We start from the raw sequence: 13668 nt of genomic DNA on the forward strand, positions 1-13668 counted from the left end.
AAGATTGCCGTGAGAAACATCAATAACCTCAGATATGCAGATGACACCACCCTTATGGCAGAAAAAGAAGAAAAACTAAAGAGCCTCTTGATGAAAGTGACAGAGGAGAGTGAAAAAGTTGACTTAAAACTCAATATTCAGAAAACTAAGATCATGGCATCTGGTCTCATCACTTCATGGGACATAGATGGGGAAATAGTGGAAACAGTGACAGGCTTTATTTTCTTGGGCTCCAAAATCATGGCAGATGATGACTGCAACCATGAAATTAAAAGATGCTTACTCCTTGGAAGGAAATTTATGACCAACCTAGACAGCATATTGAAAAGCAGAAACATTACTTTGCCAACAAAGGTACATCTAGTCAAGGCTATGGTTTTTCCAGTAGTCATGTATGGATGTGAGAGTTGGACTATAAAGAAAGCTGAGTGCTGAAGAATTGATGCTTTTGAACTGTGGTGTTGGAGAAGACTCTTGAGAGTCCCTTGGACTGCAAGGAGATACAACCAGTCCATTCTAAAGGAAATCAGTCCTGAATATTCACTGGAAGGACTGATGTTGAAGCTGAAACTCCAACACTTTGGCCACCTGATGTGAAGAACTGACTCATTGGAAAAGACCCTGATGCTGGGAAAGATTGAAGGCAGGAGGATAAGGGGACAACAGAGGATGAGATGGTTGGTTGGCATCACCAACTCAATAGATGTGAGTTTCAGTAACCTCCGAGTTGGTGATGGACAGGGAGGCCTGGCGTGCTGCAGTGCATGGGATTGCAAAGAGTCAGACACGACTGAAAGACTGAACTGAACTGAAAGTTATGGGATGGCTTCCATGGGCGATTACTCACTCCACTTCTCTAAAGGCGTATAATACAATTAGATTTCGTTGGTTGAGGAAGACCTTGTGAAAGTGGGGGTAGTGCAGGTGCCCTTGAGAACAACTGTGTCATATACACTCCCGTGGGCAGTGTGTGGGAGAGGGGGTTTCTCCGAACCTTTGCCACGCTCACACATTCACAATGAGGACATGGCCATGGAGGAGGGTGAGGGGCTTGGCACTTGGAGCAGGTGAAATCCACTGACACAATCGACACCACAAACGCCTTTCCTCTGCATTGCACTTCATCTGTCTTTCGATGCTTGTTTCTAATGAAGATTTCTCAAAAAGCTTCTGAGCCCTTAGCATATGTTATACATCCTGTCATTCCTCAGGGCTTCACACATCTAAGACCACATTTGGTTGTCATAAAGAAGAAATGAAACTTACACGTTTTAAATCATTATTTTATAAAACTGACATGCCTTGTATGAGTGATCACACTACATCCGAAGAATAGCAGTGGAAACAGGGCAGATGTTATTTCTCTCATCAAAAAAAAAGGTTGTAAGCTTTCTTTTGGAATTTTTTTTAACCCCAGATTAAAGTCATGTTCAACATCTTCACCTCTAAATAGCATTTTCTTATTCATTCCCAAATTTTGAGTGGTTTTATTGTTTATATGTCTTCTGCCAGAGATGGATTCTTTAACTATTAATTCATATAATATTCATTTCTATGAACAAATGCTTTGGCTATTATATATATTCCATCTAAACGACATAGTGTAATTTAATGCCAGTATCTTGAATTCTATTGGAGACCACAGTTTCTTAAGTTAGGCATGTGACATGGACCCTAACAGAGCCGGAAGTCTTGCTCCTATTTAAACCTCCTCATGTGCTTACTATTAGCTTTCCCTAACCATGTGCTGATCTGATGAACAAGTTCCTAAAAAAAAAAAAAGTGAAAAATTCCAACACAATTTGTGTTGTGAAAACACCAACATTAAAGACCACAGAATAGGGAATTCCCTGGGAGTCCAGTGGTTAAGACTCCATCTCCATGCTTCCACTGTGGAGGGTGAAAGGTTGGATCCTTGGTTGAGGAACTAAGATCCCACATGACCCTCACTGTGGCCAAATAAATAGATAAAATGTTAACCTCTTGAAAAAAAAAAATGGCACAGGATAAAAATGTACTCAGAGTCTTTAAGCTCTGAGTATTGAGAAATGGTGATTTTTACTATTGGAGTTTTTGTACACAGTTATAGTCTTTAACCACAAACTATCCTTGATATAGTTGGATAAATAAATGTTATCAAATTCTCTAAGTGTTAATTACTCCCCAACACTTTATTTTTACTTCACTCTTGACATGAAAATTCTAGAAACAAACCTAATTTCGTTTTGTTTTTCGTATCCTTTTGAACTCATTGTGCTCAAACATATTTAGTGTAATTTAAAACTCAATGTTTCTCAATGAAACTCAATATGAAAATAAAATTACGCCCACATCCCAATTAATTCAAAAGGAACCGCTTAATTAGAGTTGATTGCTGAATTGGGAACTAGGTCTTATTTGTAAAACATCACAGTGCAATATTTGTCTTTTAATGTATTATTTATGTATGTAAAGTCAACTTAAATCATATGATGAATGCTTATACTTACTTGGATGTCTGAGCCTTAAAATCGTAAACAGCTTTTGCAGGCAGTTTCTGAAAAGGAAGGAAATGGTTGATGCTAACTTAAAATTTTGGATTTCCTATTAAAAAATCAGTTTCATATGAATTAAAGAGAAATGAAACTTGAAGGATTGATTAAACATATACAATGTAAATCATATATGCAATTTATAAGCAAATCAATTGGTTCTTTTTAGATAGTTAAACTATAACAGATGACCTATTCACCATAATTGTTGAATATCACATTTCATCTTAGGGACTAAGGTAAATGTATGCCATGAAAGGGGAATAAAATGTCTGCAGAGGATTTGGTCCTATGTATAATTTTGGCTTTTCCTGGGATAACTGTGGAAGATCAATTGTTCTGTGTCCTAAGTATTGACACAGCTTCTGAGCCATAATTAAAGGACTGGAAAAAGTCACGAAGGAAGTCATTACTCCTTTTACCAAACACTTGTTAACATAGTAGCAAAGAAATATAGCCTAGTTATCATGGAGAGGCTAGTTAGTGGCCAAAAGCATGGATTTGGTCATTTTGTATTCCCTGGGGAGTTCAGGAACTCTTCAGCACCCAGTAAACCAGCTGCTCATCTTTGAGTCCTGACCAGATTTGACACGAGCCCACACTCGAGCTCTGGGGCCCACAGATCTGCCTGGCGCACCTGTAGCTACATACCTGAGCTCTTCCTTTCTGATGCCAATCATCCTCTCACTGCTCTTTCCCTGAGACTCTGGTGGACTTTGGGCATCCTGGATCATTCCTGGCTTTGGATCCTGGATCCACAGGCATTGGACTGTGTTAGACACTGGTAGAGAACTTTCTGGAGTGGCTGACAGTCCAGGACTAGCCTTCTGGTTTTATCAAACCTTCATGGCTCCAAGATAGTACAAGCCAGACCATCAGTCCTGGCTCAGGACCACGGACAAGAGCCAGCAGGCTGGGGGTTCCCAGAAACAGCGGGGTTTTTTTCAGGGATCCTCCCCCAAAAGAGCAGGGCAGCAAAAATTATTTCCATGGAATCTGTATTGATTTGCAGCACAGCTGATAGGACTGTCCCCTTCATCGCTGGGCCAGAAATCTCGATAGGGAAAGCTTTCTTCCTCCAAGGGGTGGCCCAGCTCAAGACTGTTTCAGACAAAGCTATTAATCTATAGGTCAGGTTAAGACTCAGAGAGTCACTCTCAAAACTGGACTACAACTGGGGGAGACGTGCTGCTCAGGTTAGAATGCCGTGGCTTCAAATCTTTTGCTTGGTCTCCAGGGAAAACTAATTTCTAGTTTCTCCATCAACACTTTAATGTTTTTAATCAGGGCTCTTAACTGGTTTTACACTAACTTCAGCTGGCAAATGCTTTCTCAAGTATATTGTTGAAAAAGACTCAAGTGCCACTAAGCAGACTACCTCTTTTTCTGGAGTTCCTCTTCTTTCCCTGGGTGCGGTCCTTCCAAGATCAGTCAGTGTGGCCGAGTAACTCCTAGGGGACTCATGGTCTGTTGGAAAGGACAGGGCCAGAGTGAGTATCCACATAATCAAAAGCAGACTTGATTAGCCATTTTCCCTGGTGGCAACTATATTCCCCTTCAAATGTGGAAAGACACCACAATGGAAAACACAGGCCTAAAACTCATAGGTAATTACAAAGATGTGATATAAGACACAAAAGAGAGCACTTTTAGAGGAAAAGAATCCAAGATTTCAGAAGTATTATAAATATAAAGGTTTAATTGTTACACTGCTGATATAATTATGCTGCAGCACCAACTATAGGTAATTCAAAGTTACAGGGATTTTTCATCTCAAAGATGTAATACTTGCTGTTCTTTTTGCCACCAGTTTATAATTACTATGATAGAGCCTGTAGAAGCTGAAGACGGGAGCAACCGTTTATAAAAACTGAAGCGTGTTATGGAACAATTTAAGGATGTAGTAATGAAAAACAAAAAAATATGATGGCAGAACTACATCGTGACCATTCTCTTCTCTCTTTCTCTCTGTGTTTAGTGACTTATTGAGTCTGAAGATGACATCTTAAGGCTTAAGGCTTAATAGGCCATCATCTATTTGCTTCCTTTGTGTTCCAACTATCTGATTAGAAAGTGAATATTTATCCCAAGAAACAAAAGGATAAAAGTTTTCTAAACAGAAAGTGTCGTACTGGTGGCCAATGGCTTATGAACTGTTGCATTGTTTTTGTTTGCCTTAAAACAAAATATACACAGTTAATTGCATTATAAAATAAAAATGCAAGTATCTATCTTATGCTTTTATATGTGGACATGTAAATGATATTGAATAACTGGAAAAGGTAGATAATTTATGAAAACATTCCATTATGACAAGTCTCAATCAGTGAAAATTTCAAGCTGCTGACTTTGATTTTAAAAATGTAAATTTACTGTTTTTGAAGCATGTCATATGGTATAAATGAAAACAAACATAAATACTAATAAGATAACAAAATTTGTGCAATAGTTACTAAGAGTTGGGTTATACATTCTGTGCTCAAATTCTGAATTGCATGAATTTGAATCTTGTTTCTGCTACCTACTCATTGTGTGACTGTGGTCAGATTTATTGTCCTCTTTGTGTATTAATTTCCTCATCTGTAAAACAGTGCTTACAATAATATCTATCATCTAAGTTTATGCCTTACATAGAAAATATGTGTAAGGCACTTTGGAATGTCTGGTGCTAAAAAATTCTGTGAACAATCCAAGTTTCAGCCTGGAAAATTCATTCCAGCTTCTTAAAATTTACACAGTAAACAAATGCACTTTAAGCATTAATGAAAAGGATTGGATAAAAATATCAAAACATCCTGTGTTTTCCAGTGATGTATACCTGAAAAAATGTCCTCTGTATTTGTTCTTGTGTTCCACTTTAAGAAATCTATGAAAATGAAGTTGAGAGTCACTTTTATCCTAAATAATCTAATTCAGATGTCAGTACAGGATTGTTTTAGCAGAAATAGAAAATAAGTTAAATAATGGAGAGGAAGAGAAAATGAATAAATGACTGATGGAAATATGACTTTTACATATACAGCTTAAAGATATATTCACAAAAATTTTATCAGTTGTATCTTTTAAAAGAAGAAAGTTATTAAACAAGTCCTATTTAATCTGTTAATTGCCCATCAATTACTACATTACATATTTTGGTTTTGCTTCCTGAGTGTGCTAATTTTTTATCTTCTATATAGAATGTAAGCAAATTATTTATTGGGCGAGTGACTAGAAAGTTAATATAATCAAAGAAAAGATGTTAAACTAGTGATTTTGATTCATTTTTACACAATGAAAAAAGAGTTAATGCAAAGTTGTCAGTTTCTTAAGGATACTGATATTCAATTGTGATTTGTCTTGAAATTCTTATAAACTGGTAAATAAGATTAATTTGTCATTTCTATGTAACAGTGATCTCAACCCCAACAACAAGCTGCAAAACTGTTTATCCCTTTTGATTCCCAATGAGTAAATTTTTGTGATCACTTTAAGCCACACATCAAGTCCACATATCCCAGGAACAAATGAGAACTATTTGGTAAGATGTTTGTACAACAAGCATTTGCTTCACAACACATAATGAATTCAGGTGGTCACCGCTCAAGAATGATGAGATGTAGGGATGAAGCATGAAAGAACTGGAGGGTGTGTATGTGAACCACAAGGAAAAGGAAAGAAAAGCTGGTCCACCTTGGAGGTGCAGTGCACTGGTGTGGTCTTGGTGGTGGTAGTTGTTGTTGGTGTCGTCTTGGAAGGAGGCACTGTGAGGCATTCTCCCACAATCGTTCTGGTACAACGGACAATGAATAGCACCTTCTTGAGGCAGTGGGTGAAAAGGCTGGTGCATGGGGCTCCTTTTTACGGCTTTGAGAGATGAATTCCTTTCAGGAATATCTGGCAGCAGTTCACTGATAAGACGGTGCAATATACTGTTGTCTGGCAAACTTCCCCTTCTCTTTTCAGCCTTAATTTGGTCACAAATGTCTTTAAGGGCAGAGTCCAGAGCCTCAAACACAGACGTCTTACATTTTGCCTTTTCCATCTGTTTTTTGGGAGTCGAATTTTTTTTCCTCCGGAAAGGCACTGGACTGACTAGAAATGCCAATTTAGAAAGGCCAGGGTCCATTTCTTGTCTTCTGGGCTCATCAATGTTTTCGTGTTTGGCTCTTTCGTGTTTTAACATCGTGGTAAATCGAGTGTAGGAGGCAGGGCATCTGCCTTTGCAGGAGCTGATGAGGTGCCGGTGATGGTGGTGGTGATGGTGGTGATGATGGTGGCTGGATCCATAGAAACTCTCAGAGGATGTGAAAGAGAAGTGATCAAAATCACTCTCGCTGCAAAAGGACGATCCTTCAACGTGAATGTAATCACTGTGGTCAGACACAACTCCGTCCTGGTCACTATCAGAAAACTCCACGTGGGTTCTTGGTTGATCGTCACTGGTGACTTCAATGTGGATGGGCACCAGGGCTTTAGACTTGTAGCTTCGTGGTACCTGAGAAGGGTGTCTACCTTGATTCTCTTCCTCCAGCAAAGACTCAATGGAAAACCGCCTTTGGGGACATAAACCATTCTGTTGCGGCTCTAGGGTTACAGGAGATAACATTTCATCTCCCAGATTCGGCATGGACTTTGACTTCTGAATCAGCTTTTCAAATTCAGAAATGCGGGTGGGGACCATGTCCCTGGGCACCTCCTCCGTGGAGGACTGGCTCCATCCGTGGAGCAGCCCTTTGTGTTGCTGTTCCTTCTCATACTGCATTATTCTCGACTTGACGGAGCAGATGACCTCGGAGTTCATCAGATCCTTGCGGTTGATGCGGTGCATTTTCTTGTACATCTTTAGGAAGCCCGGGGCGTCATGGGCCGACCTGTGTCGGAGCCTTGATCTGCCGTTACTGCGGCCCTCCTGGATGTAGGGGGAAGCCCACGTCACTGGGCAGCTCTCCTTGGGGTCCTCCTCGCATAACAGAGAACCCATACTTTCCGACTTGGTTTTCGGGTCAGGCAAGCTGTCGCAGTCATCATTTAAAAGGTCGTCGCAACTACGGGATTTGATTTTGGGGGAGACGGTTTCTTCAGTGCTGCTCCAGACCTCTGCATTTTGCCGGGCCATCTGCCAGCCATTTTTGAAAGTAATGGCCCTCTGCGAGTCTTGTGGGACATCTAGATGCTGTCTGTAAGTGTTACAGTAATCTAACTCGTGGGAGGGGTGGCCGTTGAGCCCTGAGAAACTGCAAAGGGATGGACACGTTTGGCTATCGTCCCCACCTTTTAGTCCAAGGCAGCATGGTGGAAGAGAGATGTTGGAGAAGTTAAAAGGCTCGTAAAGAGGACAGCATGTCAGTTAGCATCAGACAGCACAGCAAAGAGAAAGCAGTTAGTGGGGTTCAATCCAGACACCGAATGTCATAGATGTAGCTTTAACTTAGAGAAAAAAGTCTAATTCTAAAGCAATAAGCATAGCTTTGCAGACAATAGTTAACCAAACCGTGTATGAAAAGTAACTGGTATTGCTAAATATATTTATTTCCATTGCGTACTTCATCCATCTTTCTGAGAATATGGTATGTCAAAAATCTAATAGTACCTTGTAAGCCAATAGCATGACCTGGTAGTGATTTAAAGGTTTTGTAATTAATACCAAAAATGTTATAGATTTAATCATCTTAATAGGATCAGAATTTGAGTCTTATTTGATTTATAATAATACGGACATAAAGAGTAACTTATACATTTATATTTAATTAATACACCAATAATGATATCAAATAATTTTTCATGGGCATTATATAGAAAAAGCTATAAGACAGAATATTTTCCAGAACTGCAAATAAACCAAAAAAAAAAAAAAAAGAAATAAACCAACTAGCACCTTTTTAAACAAACGAATTTACCTCTTTGATTTCTCTACCTTCAACCTCTTATTAGCAGGTTCCCATAAGGATAACTGGATATATTATGAAACTTTGATCAGAGGTAAATGCATTTGCTTGTTTCCAGGAAAGGTCTTTTTAAAAAATCATTTGCAGTATAATAATGTAGAGCTAACCCTGATGGAAATAGTACTTATGGAAATAGTCTTTTGTTTTGTGTTGCTGATCTAATTAATAAATGATAGACCACATTACATCTGATGTTCTTAAAAATAAGCCCAGTGGAAGAAAATCCCTCTGTTGACAGCTCCTGCCTTCTCCAAATTCTTCAAAAGTACATAAACACATTAAGTAGCTATGTAGTATTTGGGAAAGGAAGTTAACAGCCCCCCTAGGATAAAAGCAAAGATCTGAAGTAATCAGAAAGAATCCTTTTAACTTTTTGGAGGGATCCAAGCATAGTGAGTCAATGGCATTTCATGACCTATTGGTTTCTTTAGGATATTTGTTTGTATAAATCAGTAGAATCTGGTAAGCGTGCTTCTGATAATTGAGGAATGGTGTATTGAAAGGGACTTCCTCCTTCTGAATGCTGGAATCTGAATCTTCCAGCAAGTACAGCTTTACTAGGTCATGGACAAGAGCTAGCACCTCCTGCCTCTCCAGAGCCCAATCATCAGAACCAAAAATCCTTTCTCACAAACCAGCTAACTCTTAGCTTTACTTTTATGTGGCAGCACTTTCAGTGCCTGCCTTTGGTATGTGTAGCTGAATCTCTGCTACTTTATGGAAACTTCATTTACAGCTCACTTTCTTCCACACTTCAAATTGCTTCTGTCTTCTGTTTCAACCCTAGAGAGTTGGAAAAGACCTTGGGTCCCCAAATCGTAGGTACCTATGGATGCTGGTTCAATCCTGGGTTTCTGTTTTGGGACTATTCTTGTTACAGCTGCAGTAATATGTAACTAAACAGAGATTTGAAGTAGTGACTGCTCCCTTTCAACACAACTCACTAAACTTCCAGAGAGGAGACAGGCCATATAGAAAAATGGCTTGTTGATAAACAAACTTCACAATAATGGACTGTTGTGAATTGAACACTATGTTACATACGGAACATGGATATTCTACTGTATGTATGAATACTGACTAAAATATAAACCAAGTGATTAAAGAAACAACTTTCATAGGTTAGAAGAACTTTTGTCTAGAATTAAATAATTTTAAAAAAACCAACCCAATTTATGTTTTAGGCAACAATGTTCTCTGCTGCTTACTACTAATTTCTATTCTATAACTCTGATTAATTTTACTAGTTGTAGTAACATTAGAAAATTTTGACAGTATGCAAATATTTATAAATACAATCTTTTAATAGCCTGACCATACATTTTTTGATACTTTAAATTTGTTCCAAATAACACACGTGATATATCTGGAGACAAGAAAGCATTAACAGATGAGAGTCAGAGTCCTTTAAGCCATTCAGAAGGTTCATCGTCCTGACTTAGTCTGTGTATAAGGAAAGCTATGGTTTTGAAACTATATTTTATTAAAATACCAACCCTAACCATCTCTGGGTGGTCATCATTGGACCAGCTCTCCCAAGGTTAAAACTTGAACTAGTAAATTATTTCCACGCCATTTATCGCCACTCACCTTTTGCTCTTGACGGAGAAGAAGGAGAAGAACTAATGAAGGACTTTGTCAGGGTGGTGCTTGATCCCGGGAGGTCTGCTCGGCCTGGGCTAGTGCTCCTTGCACTTGGGTCCCCCAGGCCCCTGGGCTGCCCTACCGCAGGCTCGCTCCTCCGCCTTTTCCTAAAGTCGCTGGCCATGCCTGCAGAACTGCAAGAAGGAATCGGCTTCAGTTTGGCTGGTGTTGCAGGGATTCAAACGTGAACCAGAAAGACTAGTGGAAGGTGCTGGAGGTGGCCACAGAATGCCTCTCACCCTTCATCCCCCAAAATTGCATTTTTAGGAATTCATTCCTTAATATAAAAAACTATTTCTTTACAGTCACCTCTTTGAAAATTAACAGGCTCATCTGCAAAGAGTGACAGATTCATTTCTTCCTTTACCATTTGGATATCTTTTCTTTTTTTGTTTTTGTTTTGTTTGATTGCTGTGGTTAGGACTTCCTAGACTTTATTTTTCAGAGCAGTTTTATGTTTATAGAAAAATTGATTGGAAAGTACAGAGAATTCCCATGTACTCCCTTTCTCTTGCACACGGTTTTGCCTGTTATTATCATCTTTTGTTTCTTGCAGTTGATGAATCATATCAGTATCTTATTATTAAATGTAATTAAAGCCCATAGTTTACATTAGGGTCCATGTTTTCTGTTGAACAGCCTATGGGTTTGACAAATGTATGACAACATACACACATACATACATCCCTCACTTTTGTATCATATAAAGTAGTGTCATTACCATAAAAATCCCTTGGGCTCAACCCCTTCATCCCTGCCTCCCTATGACACCTGGTGGCCACTGACCTTTTTATTGTTTCTAGTTTTCCCTTTCCCAGAATGTCATGTAGCTGGAATCAAAAGTATAAAATGTTTTCAGATAAGTTTCTTTCATTTAGCAGTGTGCTCTTAAGGTACCTCCATGTCCTTTCATTGCTGGATAGCTCATTTCTTCATATCATTGAATAATATTCCATTATATGGATGTACCATTGTTTATCCATTCTCCTACTGAAGGACACCTTGGTTGCTTCCACATTTGGGCAATTATGAATAAAGCTACTGTAAAATCCATGTACAGGTTTTTGTATGAACATAAGTTTATAATCACCATTTAAAGTAAAAATTCTCCTATTAGAGTAGTTTTTTGTTACTGACAATTCAGTGCTATGATTTGCACCATACATCTTTTCTGTATATAGAGGAATTGCACCAACATGAATATATCCAGAGGAGGGATGCCAAAATGGAAGAGATGATTGGAAAGGAAGAAATCTGATAAGACCAATTTCTCTTACTTCAAGCTTTCCATAAGGCTTTTCCTAATCATCTTAGCTTTAAAAATCTTACACTGCAATTCCAACATTTAATTAATGAGTAACCAATAATCTGGTCATCATAAACTATTTAGAGTCCTTTCACTTAATTGGGTTAAAAGATGTTGATAGTCTGTAAGGGCAGGGGAATTTTTTTATCATGGTTCTGAGTATAGCATCATTTAAAACAAACGCTAATGAATGAATATATACATCATGTAGCATGCTGTCTGTCAAATCATTAGATGAAATTCTACCACCACCAGCAGCAACAGTACAACAGGTCCTATGACCAAAGTATGCTATTTACTTTACCGACATTATTGTCTTATACAGCATGCAGGCACAGTAACCTATGAAGTATTTCAGTGTTTTACAAATAAATGGAACCTACAGACTATGCACGTATAGAGGTGGAGCCAGACCTCGGAATTTGTCTGCATTCTTCCAAAGAGGATGCCCATCTTCTGTTATTATCCTGTCAGGGTCTGTGTGTCTTTATCGAAGTTAGATTAGAGCTCTAAAATTCAAATATTCCAGGTGCATACATAGTCGCACAAGATGTAAAAGGAGGGGTTTGGTGGGCTCTTTTCTTAGTGACCTTAATGCTGTTAAATGGCACTCGTGAAACCAATGGACAAAGGATCCAGTTTACCAAGTTTTTCATTTATGTTGATAGAAATTTGCAGAAGGGTAAATTATTGTTAACTAGTTGTTGCTGATGATATGATAGGGCTGGGAGTCTGCATTTTTCAGTATTGTCACTGAACTGTGTCTGAAGTTCTGTAGCACTTTAAGGTAAGTGAGATATTGAAGGCCTACAAACAGAACTTGCCTTGGTGGTCTCTTAGGGCAGTTAGGACCTACAGGTAATTTGGGTTCAGTTATACTTTGTCCCTTGCTGACTGTGTAAACCTGGCATGTTATGAAGCCTAAGTTTCCATTTGCTAGAGATAAAATGTAGATAACAGTACTTAATTCATAATTAAGGCTTGAGTATATTTTATGTACTTAGAATGCCTGGTATATGGTAAGTCCTCATTTATCAGTTCTAACAGTATTTCTAGGCCTCCCCTGGTGGCTCAGTGGTAAAGAACACGCCTGACAATGCAGGAGACACAGGAGATGTGCGTTCGATCTTTGGGTTGGAAAGATCCCCTGGAGAAGGAAATGGCAACCTGCTCCAGTACTCTTGCCTGGGAAATCCCATGGACAAGGGAGCCTGGTAGGCTACAGTCCATGGAGTCGCATGCAACGACTCCATGGTATTTTGAAATGTGTGATCAGAGTATAATGAACAAATATATGCAGAACATAATTTATAAAATAGTTTATAATTTACTACAGTTTTAAAAAATGTATCCTCATCATATCATCTAACAGTATTGAAAATTAGATGTTTATAATCCTTATCTAAGGAGAAGACAACTTGAGTATGGAGGAGACAGGAAAGGCAAGAGTTTCTCGGCCTGTAAAGTGACCTAGAATTATTTCACTTAAACTTTATACATTCTTGAATATTTCCTCATATAAAATGATGCAGAAACAAAACTATTTCATGAATTATGGTGTTTAAAATAAAGATGAAGGATAAAAAAATCATCATTACTATTTCACTGAAAAAGAAACCACTGGCATAAAATATTCTGGTTGCATAATGTAAGAAGATTTAAAAAATTTTTCATTTGGAGAATAATTGCTGTATAATGTTATGTTGGTTTCTGCTGTACAACAATGTGAATCAGCTTCAAGTATACACATATGTCCTCCCTTTTGAGCCTCCCTCCCACCCCCTCACCACCTGTAAAGAGATTCTTACCTAGTGGGTCTTTCCAGGCTTCTGTCTATAGAGGATTGATACAATGAGGCCTGTTAAGACAGAAGGATAGTTAACATGAAAATTTTTACCTTGGCAAAATTCTGTGTGTCCCTGGACGTTAAATTAGGTATCCTAAAAAGAATACTGTCAAAATTGACATTAAAAATACCATTTGTTGTGGGCATAAAAATGTTTTCCCCAAAAGAAGTCATGCAGCCTAATTTCTACTTTCCTCTTATCTACTTTTTCATCTAATATATAATTTGAGGGGAGTTGGTTCCAGGAGCTCCCCAAGTATACCAAAAATCTGAAGATCTCAAGTCCCTTATGTACAATGGTGTACTATTTGCATATAACTTACCCACATATTTTGTATACTTTAAATCATCTCTAGATTACTTATAATACCTAATGCAATGTAAATGCTATAGAAATAGCTGCTAGCATGACAA

At 38.4% G+C, this 13668-nt stretch overlaps 1 protein-coding gene across 18 annotated transcripts in view; it reads right to left on the reverse strand.

Annotated features, from left to right (window-relative positions):
- SORBS2 (sorbin and SH3 domain containing 2) overlaps positions 1-13668 on the reverse strand; it is a 209376-nt gene that overhangs the window by 36271 nt on the left and 159437 nt on the right. For 14 of the 18 annotated variants that reach the window (XM_060407132.1, XM_060407131.1, XM_060407128.1 and 11 more), the window contains 4 exons: positions 13217-13266; positions 10049-10236; positions 3910-3998; positions 2490-2536 (listed from right to left, as the gene is read on the reverse strand). In XM_060407132.1, coding sequence (XP_060263115.1) covers positions 2490-2536; positions 3910-3998; positions 10049-10236; positions 13217-13266 — 374 coding nt within the window. Of the gene's footprint in view, positions 1-2489; positions 2537-3909; positions 3999-6203; positions 7785-10048; positions 10237-13216; positions 13267-13668 lie in introns of all 18 variants that reach the window. The other 4 variants (XM_060407126.1, XM_042241331.1, XM_042241330.1 and 1 more) reach the window with 1 other exon arrangement.

Source organism: Ovis aries, chromosome 26, assembly GCF_016772045.2.
Source record: "Ovis aries strain OAR_USU_Benz2616 breed Rambouillet chromosome 26, ARS-UI_Ramb_v3.0, whole genome shotgun sequence".
NCBI lineage: Eukaryota > Metazoa > Chordata > Mammalia > Artiodactyla > Bovidae > Ovis > Ovis aries.